The sequence below is a fragment of the Pseudonaja textilis genome, chromosome 1, assembly GCF_049901715.1.
Source record: "Pseudonaja textilis isolate UNSWEBS1 chromosome 1, rPseTex1.2, whole genome shotgun sequence".
NCBI lineage: Eukaryota > Metazoa > Chordata > Lepidosauria > Squamata > Elapidae > Pseudonaja > Pseudonaja textilis.
The window spans coordinates 8498031-8510420 of record NC_141990.1 but is presented as its reverse complement, the minus strand read 5'-3'; the positions used below and the strand labels follow the sequence as shown (position 1 = coordinate 8510420).

General features: G+C 43.0%; 1 protein-coding gene across 6 annotated transcripts in view; it reads left to right on the top strand.

Annotated features, from left to right (window-relative positions):
• Window positions 1–12390, top strand: part of ACACA (acetyl-CoA carboxylase alpha) — a 270148-nt gene that overhangs the window by 220494 nt on the left and 37264 nt on the right. For all 6 annotated transcript variants that reach the window (XM_026710272.2, XM_026710270.2, XM_026710271.2 and 3 more), the window contains 2 exons: window positions 204–300; window positions 1188–1323. In XM_026710272.2, coding sequence (XP_026566057.1) covers window positions 204–300; window positions 1188–1323 — 233 coding nt within the window. The remainder of the gene's footprint in view (window positions 1–203; window positions 301–1187; window positions 1324–12390) is intronic.

The window sequence follows — 12390 nt, the reverse complement described above, 5'->3', positions numbered from 1 at the left end:
CCAAACCCCCCCTGCTCTTGAGTCAAACACAACTGGACAGGGGAAATCTTTGCCTTTATCTATATCCAGTGTATTTTATAGAAACAATTTCGGTTGAAGGTTCTTCTAAGCATTACGCAGGTTTTAAAAACCAGGAGCAGAGTTTCGAACAAAGCTAGGGAATGTTGCCTATGTGTTTAATATTGTGTTTTTGTTTTTACTAGGCTAGGCGGTATACCTCTTGGAGTGGTTGCTGTTGAAACGAGGACAGTAGAACTGAGCATTCCTGCAGATCCCGCAAATCTAGACTCAGAAGCCAAGGTAAGCGTTGTTTCTAAGGTAGTGTTGTGGTTCGCCGGCAGCAGGTGTGAACAGCTGAGGTCTCGGAGAGCGAGGACTCAGGTGATGGGCCTGCATGTGATACAGGGGTGGGGCCAGGACTATCAGAGAGTGGAGTGCTGCCTTCGGAGATTGTGGAGGCTGGCAGCAGTGATGAAGAGGTCCCTGAGGAGCCTGGGCCCAGTGCACTTGCGCTCAGGGCTGCTCAAAGGAAAGAGCAGCTGCAGCAGCCCAGATGACTCGGGAGTAAGGCTGCAAGGTGATGGCCCCTCCCTTAAGAGATAAAAGTCAGCTGAGAAACCAGAGTTCTTTGCAGGAAGCAAAGAAGTTTTTGCACTCAAGCCTTGTGTACGTTCAGAATATTTTGGTTGGTGTTTGGAGACTCTTTGTGTTTGAAATATTTCACAGTAACTTTATCTAGTGTTCTTGGCAGCCTTGCACAACCTTGGCAAAGCTCATTCTTATCAGAGACAATTAGTTTGAAACAGCCTTTTAACCTTGAATGAACTGAATTCGTAACGAATTATTAAAAGGTTTTGCTGTTACCTCCTTTTCGTGTTTGTTTCCTTGGAACAAGGTTTGGGTCTGTACAGGTGTGCAACCCACATATGGGCTGAAAACACCTGTATATGACCACTTGGGAAACATTAGATGCTTGGATTATGCCAGATCTAGTAAGTCTGTTCTAATTCAAAACCTGTAGCGTCCTCTCTGAGCTTCATGGTTGGCTTGCGTATATTTCATTCCTCGATTAAGTAACATCATCAGTGCAAGTGAGTGTGGGGTTTACTCCTTATTTACGTACCAGACTTTGCTGATAAGAGTATGGTGTATTATTGATCTTCCCTCTTTCCACCCCCCTGCCACAGATTATCCAGCAAGCTGGCCAGGTGTGGTTTCCTGACTCTGCTTTCAAAACCGCAGAAGCCATTAAGGATTTTAATCGGGAGGGACTTCCCCTGATTGTCTTCGCCAACTGGAGAGGTTTCTCAGGTGGAATGAAAGGTGATTATTGTAAAAAAAAAGAAAAGAGGAAGGAGTATGGTGAGAAACGGTGGTGCTGGTAGAAAGCAGGTGACAGGGACGATTATTGGAATTTAGGAGTGGGTTTAGTGGTGTCTGTTTATGGAGATTCTCAGTTCACCCAAGTCATGGTTGTCCCAAAGGTGCTTTTTTCAAGAGGTAGCTGGACTTCCTTGTTTTTCTTTGAGGATGTTCCACTTCTCATCCAAGAAGCTTCTTCAACTCTCACTGGTTGGTGGGGAATGGAAGGATTTGTATTCCTTGTGGACAGCTGGTCATATGCATTCTTTGGAGAGTCATTGAGTCATATGTGTCCTCAAGGTCTGGCTTGAAAAGGGGTGGTCAAAGAGGCCATCTATGTCCAAATTGAGCCGCCCTCTCTTAACAGAGGGGGAAGGATAGATATCCTCTATCTCCAGTCGACAACATAGTCCTTTCAGCAGTTCCAAGAAGGCTCCACACCCATTTGCATCACTTAGATGACCCTGAAAAGACAGATGAACCTCCAAGTGGTCTCGAAACTCTCTAAAAAGGATGCAAACGACCGGCTGTCTGCAAGGAGTAAAAATCCTTGCATTCCCCACCATCCAGTCAGAGCTGAAGAAGCTTCTTGGAGGAGAAGCAAAACGTCTTTCAAAGACCTGAGGACACAGATAAACCTCCAAGTGGCCTCGACGGCTCTCTAAAGGATGCAAATGACCGGCTGTCTGCAAGGAGTATAAATCCTTGCACTCCCCACCATCCAGTCAGAGCTGAAGAAGCTTCTTTGGATGAGAAGTGAAACGTCTTCCAAGAAAAGCAAGGAAGTCCGGTTGCCTTTTGAAAAGAAAACCATCTTTGGGTTTAGCAGTACAGGTAGTCCTTTACTTATGACCACCAGTGAAACCTGAAATTTCTGTTGCTAAGCAAGGCAGTTAGGTAAATTGTGCTCTATTTTAGGACCTTTATTTGCCTAGGTTATTAAGCAAACCATGGCCGTTATTAATCGTGTGGTCTTTAAGTAAATCCAGTCGCCAAATGAATAATTTTAAGTCGAAGACGACTTGTATTGCTATTCTTGTCTCATGTAAAAAAAAAAATAAGTTAGTTTGACTGGGCAGACCAAAATTAATCAATGGCAGTGGGAATGGATGTGGTCTGGTAGTTTTCTGTGTCAATATTCAGCCACTGTTTTACAGGCTGTCCTCGACTTACGACCACAACTGAGCTCAAAATGTCTGTTGCCAAGTGAATTTTGCCCCATTTTACAACCTTTCTTGCCACAGTTGTTAAGTGAATCACTGCAGTTGTTAAGTGAGTAACACGGTTGTTAAGCGAATCTGGGTTCCCCCATTGACTTGGCTTGTCAGAAGGTCACGAAAGGGGACTTACATGACCCCTGGCACACTGCAACCGTCATAAATATGAACCAGTTATCAAGCATCCAAATTTAAATCAGGTGGCCATGGGGATCCTGCAACGGTTGTAAGTGTGAAAAATGGTCATTAAGTCCCTTTTTTCAGTGCCATTGTAACTTCAAACGGTTGTTAAACGAACAGTCGTAAGTGGAGGTCTGCCTGTGCTGAGGATGGTTCTGGGCTGCTGCCAGAGTTCATACTGATACATTTAAAGGAATTTCACGGAGGCAAATGGAGGCTCCCCTTGATTCACAGGCACAAATGATTATAAAAAGGAGAGGAAATCAGACTTTGGTGTTCTGCACGCTGCCTGCGTCTCCAGCGACTTTTGAAAACCCTGTAGGATCAAATAGTTAAATGCTGGCATCACAACGGTGACTTTTGGCAGTGCCAGTCATTTTCCTTTTCAATTAAGAATGCAAAACAGAGATGCCAGGCTTTGGGGAGGCGAAACGCATCTATTTGCAGTAACCCTTTTGCCCCCCCTCCCCCGGGACTCTGAAAAATAAAACAAATTGGGATGAAAACTCAGGTGGCTTCCTATTTTATCATCATATAGGGAGTCCTCGACTTACGATCCCAGTTGGAACCAGAATTCCCATTGCTAAGCAAGGAGATTGTTAATCACATTATAGCAGCAATGGCTAACCTTTTCGGCACCAAGGGCCCAAAGCGTGTGAGCATCCCCAAAATCCAACGCATGCACACGCCCCGTGCATGCGCCCTGCCCCCTATGCATGTGCACATGACCCTCTGCGCATGTACATGTGACCCCACGTGTGTGCCCCGTGCCCTGCACATGCAACCCCACCTGTCTGCCCCCCGTGTGCACCCCGTGCCTCCATGGTAGAGACTTGAAGACCAGCTGGCCAGCGGGAGGTGTCCGATGTGCACCAAAGCTGAACTGGGGCGACAGCTCACATGCCCAGAGAGAGAGCTCTGCGTGCCACCTTGGGCACGCGTGCCTTTGGTTCACCATAACGGCACTATAGCAATAGCGCCTAGATATGTATACCGCCTCACAGTGCTTTACAGCCAAGGGTGGGATTCTACCAGTTCGCACCTATTCGCTAGAATCGGTTGTTAGCATTCTTACCAGTTCGGAGAGCCGATTTGTTAGAAGAAATTCCTGGCCTAATCCTGTAAGGAAGGCAGGAAGGAAACATTCTGGTGTTGCTTACAGAAACCGCCTCTCCATTAACCCTTATTATATTCTTGGCAGGACTAGACTTCCTGTCTCAGGAACTTCTCTGGAGTTTTTTTCCTCTCCCTTGCTGGTACTTTGCTTGTGTGGAGTGACCATTCAAAGTTACAATGGCACTGAAAAAAGTTTTTCAGACCATTTTTCACACTTACAACTGTTGCAACATCCCCACAGTCATGAGAGGCCAGGCGAGGAGATGCGTGCCTCGATGTGAATGATATTGAGTTGGCCACACCCAGCCAATAATAACATGACCACCAAGCCACGTCCACCCAGTCACACGACCACCAAGCCACGCCCACCACCTAAGCCATGCCACAGAACCAGTTGTTAAAAATTTTGAATCCCACCCGTGCCTACAACCTTGTTATTCCTATTTAGCAGGTGCATAATAACGTGTATAAACATTCTCCTAGGCCCCAAAAGATAGAAACTGTACTAAATTGTTTACGTATAAGAATATTCTTCAAAGAAATCCATTCCATTCCCCTTTCCAGTGACCACTGATCATATTTGATCCCACCCCTGTTTACAGCCCTCTCTAAGCAGTTTACAGAATTAGTGTCAGGGTTCCAAGTAATACACCCATAGCAAACAATACTCCGAGGCAGGTGAATTCCTCAAAAAATAGTTTTATTGGACAGCCACATGGTCCAATCAATGTGTCATCTGGTTGCCTGGTTACTTCACTCCTCCTCTCTCCAACCATCTGTGGGAATGTCCTTGATTCCCAGGAGAAACTCTTTTGTTTTGGCTACAAACCCCAGCTATCTCTACTCCCCCTCCTTATCCCTCAGCTCCACTGTGGCAACACCGAAGCCTCAAAATGGCCTCAGTCAGGTCAGCTTCAGGATTGACAGTTAGCATATTCCCCCCAACAATCCGGGTCCTCATTTTACTGACCTCGGGAGGATGGAAGGCTGAGTCAACCTTGAGCCGGTGAGAATCGAACTGTTGAACTGCTGGCAGCCAGCAGTCAGCAGAAGTAGCCTGCAGTACGCATTCTAACCACTGGGCCACCACGGTTAAGCAAGTTATACCCAATTTTACGACTCTTTTGCCACGGTTGTTAAGTAAATTGCTGCAGTCATTAAATGAGTCATTCGAACAATAAGCAAATCGGTTTTTCCCCACGCTTGCTGGAACAAGTTGAGAAGGTTGCAATTGGTGATCGCATGAACACTGGAATACTGCATCCAGCTTTGGTCACCACGATGTAAAAAAGATGTTGAGACTCTGTAAAGAGTGCAGGGAAGAACAAGAAAGAGGATTAAGGGATTGGAGGCTGAAACATATATCATGTCGGTTGCTGGAATTGGGTATGTCTAGTTTAATGAAAGAAGGACTAGTGGTGACATGATAGCATTGTTCCAGTATCTCATGGGCTGCCACAAAGAAGAGGCAGTCAAGCTATTCTCCAAAGCACCTGAAGGCAGGACAAGAAGTGATGGGTGGAAACTAATCAAGGAGAGAAGCAACTTAGAACTAAGGAGAAATTTCCTGACAGTTAAAACAATCAATCAGTGGAACAATTTGCCTCCAGAAGTTGTGAAAGCTCCAACACTGGGAATTTTTAAGAAGAGATTGGATATAACCATTTGTCTGAAGTGGTGTAGGGTTTCCTGCCTAACCAGGGGGTTGGACTAGAAGATCTCCAAGATCCCTTCCAACTCTGTTAGTCTGTTATGACCCAGGACGCTGCAACCATCATATATACATGCTGGTTTGCCAAGCGCCTGAATTTTGGTCGTGTGACTATGGGGATGCTGCAATGGTCGTAAGTGCAGGGACTGGCTGTAAGTTACTTTTTTTCAGTGCTGTTGTAACTTTGAGCTGTCTCTATGAATAGTCTCAAGTCAAGGACTACCTGTATATCTCTGTAGCTTGTAGGCTAACAAGAAGGAGGAAAATTGAAGGTTGGTCGGTGGCTGGTCAAAACACAATACCCCCTTGATCTCAAATCACCGCAGCAGCCTGCAGTCTGAAACTCAACAGGGGCTGGGAACCAGCAGAGTGATTTGGAGATCTAATAGATTCTCCGCATGAAAAGCCATCAGTCCCAAGGTTTTGCCTTGCCCCTTAAAAAACAACAACCCAACAACTTCTTACTTAGATATTATCCAGCACAGGCAGGTATAAAAACTCGGGGCTCGCGTTGTCAATCTCGCAGTTCCCCCTTGGAGAGTTGTTTGCAATTTTAGTTTCCATGTTAGTCGGGCTACAAGGAGAAGGAGGAAAGGATTAAGCCGGGAATGAAAATAAACAATTATAGCACCCCTTGGTGAGCCTAAGAACACACAAATACATGCATATGTACACACATTGCTAAGAAACGGCTGCGCTGTGGGTAAAATGACTCTAAAATTGTGTGTAATGAGAAGGAAAAGATTAGAGGGAGCTTTTGCCATGTTGAGAATTGACATTAGTGGAGGAAGGGGGAAATTCTTTACAAGTCAGTGCAGGGGGTCTAATTTAGACTGGGGCATGTGTGTGTGTGTGTGTGTTTGCTTGCCATCCATACACATTGGCTCTTCCGTGCATGTATTTATATCCCCATCCAGATATATTCTGTACAATAAATAAAATCACATTGAGAAGGGAACGGCTGCCTTCTTCTAAACACATTCCAGCCAGCTACAAAGACGTTACCGCCTATTGCAAAAATTAAAAAGAAAAATTGTGCGTGTGTGTGTGTGTGTGTGTTAAAACGCTCTTTGAATATTTAGATGGAGGCAATGGCTTATTTAGACGAACTGCCAATGACCCACAACACTGAGAAATCAAGCGTGAAATTTACTGGAAATTAGCACCGGGGTCTCGGGCCCAGCGTGAATGGGGTTGATAAGATGCAAATCCCAACGATATTAAACCGCCTTGCTGGCAGCACTATGGGGTCGTTCGCTGTGGGTTTTTCATGTTACCCCTTTTTTTTTCCTGCACCACCCTCTGAGACAGGTTATAAATAACAATAAAAAGGAACAGTTACCGGAGACTTTAATCAGAATTTTAAAAAAGACTTTAAAGGAAGAACCAACAACACCGATTGTACAGCAGCCAAAAGTAATGAATTTAGCATCTTTTCTATATGATTGTTAAGCGCGTCCTATATGGTGCATTTTTTTGCTTTTTGTTTTTTTTTTCCCCCTTCGGTACTTCAGGACTCTTATCAGTATGACTGAGGTTAATTCCAGCTTTGAATGTGATCTAAAATGGACAGGCACGGGTAAAAGAGGAAGCCAGCAGTTGCAAAGCTGAAAAAGAAAACAAAAACGGTGTTTACACCACTTAGCAATAGCGATAGTGCTTAGACTTATATACTGCTTCACGGTACTTTACAGCCCCCTCTAAGCAGTTTTACAGAGTCAGCATCTAGTTCCCAACAGTCTGGGTCCTCATTTAACAACCTCGGAAGGATGCAAGGCTGAGTCAACTTTGAGCCGGTCAGGATCGAACTCCTGGCAGTGGGCAGAGTTAGCCTGCGATACTGCACTCTCACCACTGCGCCACCACAGCCTTATTTTTACAGGGAAGCTAAGAAAGTTGATATCTATGGAGATTCTCAGTCATCCAGCTCATGGTTGTCCCAAAATTGCTTTTTCGAAAGGCAACTGGACTTTCTGGTTTTTCTTTGAAGACATTTCACTTCTCATCCAAGAAGCTTCTTCATTTCTGACTGCATGGTAGGAAATGGAATATAAATATAAATGGAATATAAATCCTTCCATTCCCCACCATCTAAGTCAGAGCTGAAGAAGCTTCTTGGATGAGAAGCGAAACATCTTCAAAGAAAAACCAGAAAGTCCAGTTGAGTCTTGAAAAAGCATCTTTGGGACAAGAAAGCGGATTTTTTTTTCAATTGCAAGGAGTTTATCATTAAAATGTTATTCTTGTAATTAAACGTTAGACAACGGATAGAAATAGGGAATATTTTCCTGTCATCATTTGGTGGCAAACTCGTTTGAAGTCCTTTCAAATTTTTATGGAGTAGATATAGGTAATCCTCAACGTACTACCTTAATGGAGCCCAAAATTTCTGTTGCTAAGGGAGACAGTTGTTAATATTGTCCCATTTTAGATGCTGGCTGAGGAATTCTGGGAGTTGAAGTCCACAAGTCTTAAGTTGACAAGTTTGGGGATCACTGGCTTAGCTTTAGTTTAATTTAGTTTGAAATTACAACTGACCCTGCTACTTACAAGCTAGATTTGAAGCTCTGATTGTTTAAAACCCCACCCCACTTCTTCCCTGTGGTCATGTGATTGCATTTTGGGTGCTCAGTTACTCTATTTATGGCTATTTTCAGCTTCCCAATATTTTTTGCTGGAAACTGACATTTACTTCTGGTTTCTGGCCAGAAATGCCTATTGCGAACAATGGTCTCACTTAACAACCGCCATATAAAAGGTCATGAAATCAGGCTCCACCACATGATGATCTACTTAATAATCAGCATGACTTACCACTGTAATTCTGGCCTCAACTTTTATCGTACATTGAAGACAGCCTTTAAATAGCTTAGTGATATAACTCAAGTTTGGTCAACATTGAACACTTTAAGAGGTATGGACTACCACTCCCAGAATTCCCCAGCCAGTAGACTGTGGACAAGGGATAAACCTATTTTTTTTAAAAAACGTATCAAAAAGGCTTCCTACTAAATCAGTAGGAATCCTGGCTTACAAGTAATCTTTGACTTAGGACCGTAATGCAGCCTGTACAATACGAGCATGAATTGTGATGGTCGTAAAGTGGATCATTCCTGACCAACTCAATTTTATGACCTTTTTTTGCAGCAACCCCTGTCATTGAGCTATAAATGGGGGCCAGCTGCTGAGTGCTGGAATAGAATATAATATCGAATACGGAATAGAATAGGATTAGATTAGAATAGAATAGAATTAGAATAGAATAGGATTAGAATAGAATAGGAATAGACTAGAATAGAATAGAATAGAATAGAATAGAATAGAATAGAATAGAATAGAATAGAATAGAATAGAATAGAATAGAATTTATTGAGGATAGCATAGCATAGCATAACAGATAACAGATAATCAGAGTTGGAAGGGACCTTATAGGTCATCTAGTCCAACCCCCCGCCCAAACGGAAGACCCTACACTATTTCTGACAAATGGGAGTCCAATCTCTTCTTGAAGGTCTCAAGTGATGGCATTCCACAACTTACGAGGGCAACTTCTGTTCCATTGGTTGATTGTTCTCAGTGTCAGAAATGTTCCCCTTATTTCCAGGTTGAATCTCTCCTTGTTCAGTTTCCATCTATTATTCCTTGTCTGGCCTACAGGCGCTTTGGAAAATAGCTTGACCCCTTCCTCTCTGTGGCAGCCCCTCAAATATTGGAAGACTGCTCTCATGTCTCCTCAGGACCTTCTCTTCACTAGACTAGCCAAGCCCAGTTCCTGCAACCGTTCTTCATATGCATAGCATAGCATAGCATAGAATAACAGAGTTGGAAGGGACATTGGAGGTCTTCTAGTCCAACCCCCTGCTCAGGCAGGAAGCCCTTTACCATTTCAGACAAATAGTTGCCCAATCTCTTCTTTAAAAAAAAAACTTTCAGTGTTGGAGAATTCACAACTTAATGAAGGCGAATTCTTCCACTGATTAATTGTTCTGAAATTTATCCTTAGTTCTATGGTTGCTTCTCTCCCTGATTAGTTTCCACCCATCGCTTCTTGTCCTGCCCTCAGGTGCTTTGGAGAATAGCTTGACTCCTTCTTTGGGGCAGCCCCTGAGATATTGGAAGACTGCTATCACGTCACCCCTAGTCCTTCTTTTTATCAAATTAGACATACCCAATTCCAGCAACCGTTCTTTATATGTGTTTTAGCCTCCACTCCAGGCAGTCGCATGACCATGGAGTGTGGGTGTGGGTTAGCCAGAACTGAGTTGTAAGTGCCCCTATTGAGGTCCGGTGTAAGTCGAGGACTATCTGTACTAATCAAACAGGGGGCATTAAACAAATAACAAACAAAGTAATAAACTATCCATGCATTGGGGGGGGCAAGGGGAAACAGGCTAAAAAAATTCAGCTTTACCTCCATTAATGAAATGCCTTGACTGCTCCACTAATCCTCACCTTTTATAGATTTCCCCGCGACATTTTCCTGAGCAGATATACATACAATTTTAAACCATTCAAGATGAAAATCGTTTTTCCCCCCTCAGAAAGTTGAGTGCCGGTATCAATGACTATTAGCTGTTACAGTTCAATAGACAGTTGGTGCCTTCGATTGAATAAAATTGCTACGGCCTATTTAGTTCTTTGCCAGAAAACTTCCCCTTCTTCTTTATTTTTTTTTATTTATTTAAAATCTCCACCTCAGTGCAGATGAGCCCTCTTTAGCTCAGGCTGCTATTTCCACATAAAATATACGCTCGTAGCAGGAGTGAAAAATGCCACACTAATTACACCATTATTTTATTATGTAGCGCGACTTAGAAAAAAAGTCTACTAAAGAATTAATTTGGTTAAAATAATTTGAATTGAGCAATTATTTCCTTAACACTGGAATTAGCTGAAAGGAGTTTCAAGTGGTTTATTGCCAGCGCTACATAATAAAACGATTGTTTAATTAGCAATAAATTTGTCATTTGCTATAGGAAACAAAAGGATTGTTTCTTTCATCCAGACATGACATTAAACCAAAATTATGCCTGTTTTTTCTCTACTATATTCTTCTTTTCTGGGAACAGATTAAAGATCACGCTAGATCAAAGCAAAGTTTTGGGGGGTTATTAAGCACAGGTAATCCTCAACTTACAGCTGTTTGTTTAGTGGCCATTCAAAGTTACAAAGACACTAAAAAATACCTTTCAACCATTCCTCGAATTTATTACTTTAGTTACATTAATTACATTGCAGCATCCCTATAGTCACATTATCAAAATTCAGGCACTGGGCCACTGGCATGTATTTATGATGGTTGCAGCATCATATGACCACATGATCATCAGTTATGACTTATTGGGGGGCTTCCAACAAGCAGCATCCAAAAAAGCCAATGTAATCATAAGTTGCATTAACAGAGGGATACAATCAAGATCAAGGGAGGTACTAATTCCACTCTATAAAGCCTTAGTAAGACCACACCTAGAGTACTGCATCCAGTTTTGATCACCACATTATAAAAAAAGATGCAGAGACTCTAGAAAAAGTACAGAGAAGAGCAACCAAGAGGATTGGGGGACTGGAGACTAAAACATATGAAGAACGGTTGCAGGAACTGGGCATGGCTAGTCTAGGGAAGAGAAGGACCAGGGGAGACAGGATAGCGGTCTTCCAATATTTGAGGGGCTGCTACAGAGAGGAGGAAGGGGTCAAGCTATTTTCTAAAGCACCCAAAGGCCAGAAAAGAAATAATAGATGGAAACTGATCAAGGAGAGATTTAACCTGGAAATAAGGAGAAACTTTCTGACAGAACAATCAACCAATGGAATGGCTTGCCCTCAAAAGTTGTGGGAGCTTCATCACTTGAGACTTTCAATAAGAGATTGGACTCCCATTTGTCAGAAATAGTGTAGGGTCTCCCGCTTGGGCGGGGGGTTGGACTAGATGACCTACAAAGTCCCTTCCAAATCTGATTATCTGTTATCTGAAGTCAATGGGGGAAGCCAGTTTAAAGACCATGTGATTCACTTAACAACCATGTAAAAAAAAACATTTAAATGTCTATGTGTGAAGATTACAGACCTTTTTTTGTTCCTGCGTGGAAAAAAATAACAAATTAAGAGAGTTGGAAGGGACCTTGGAGGTCTTCTAGTCAAACCCCCTGCTCAAGCATGGAGCCCTGAGAATTGGACCTCCATCTTCAGGAACACTACAAGTAATCCTCGACTTACAGCCATTTGTTTAGTGACTATTCAAAGTTGCAAAAAGTGATATGATCATTTTTCACACTTACGACTGCTGTAGCATCCTTATGGTTAGGTGACCAAAATTCAATTGCCTGGGAACTGTCATGTACTTATGACTGTTGCAGTGTCCCCAGGTTATGTGATCACCTTTTGTGACCTTCTTACAAGAAAAGTCAATGGGGAAGTCGGATCCGCTGAACAACTGTGTTACTAACTTAACAACTGCAGTGATTCAGTTAACAACTGTGGCAAGAAAAGTCATAAAATGGGGCAAAACTCACTTAACTGTCTTGTTTAGCAACAGAACCTCTGGGCTCACTAGTGGCCTTAGGTCGAGGACTACGTGTATATCTCTGAATACCAGGTCTTGCATATTCAAATTTAGCCTTGAAGGAGAACATTTCTATCCTGTGGCTCCAAGACAGATTTCAAGTTTGTGTTCTAACTCAACTCCCCAAACACGACAAGCCCTTTGACGTGAACTCAAAAGATTTCTTTATTAGGTATGCTGGCAGCCCCGGCAAAAAGTTTCCCTCGTAGTCCATCCATCTGAAAGATGAACAGTTGTCTGCC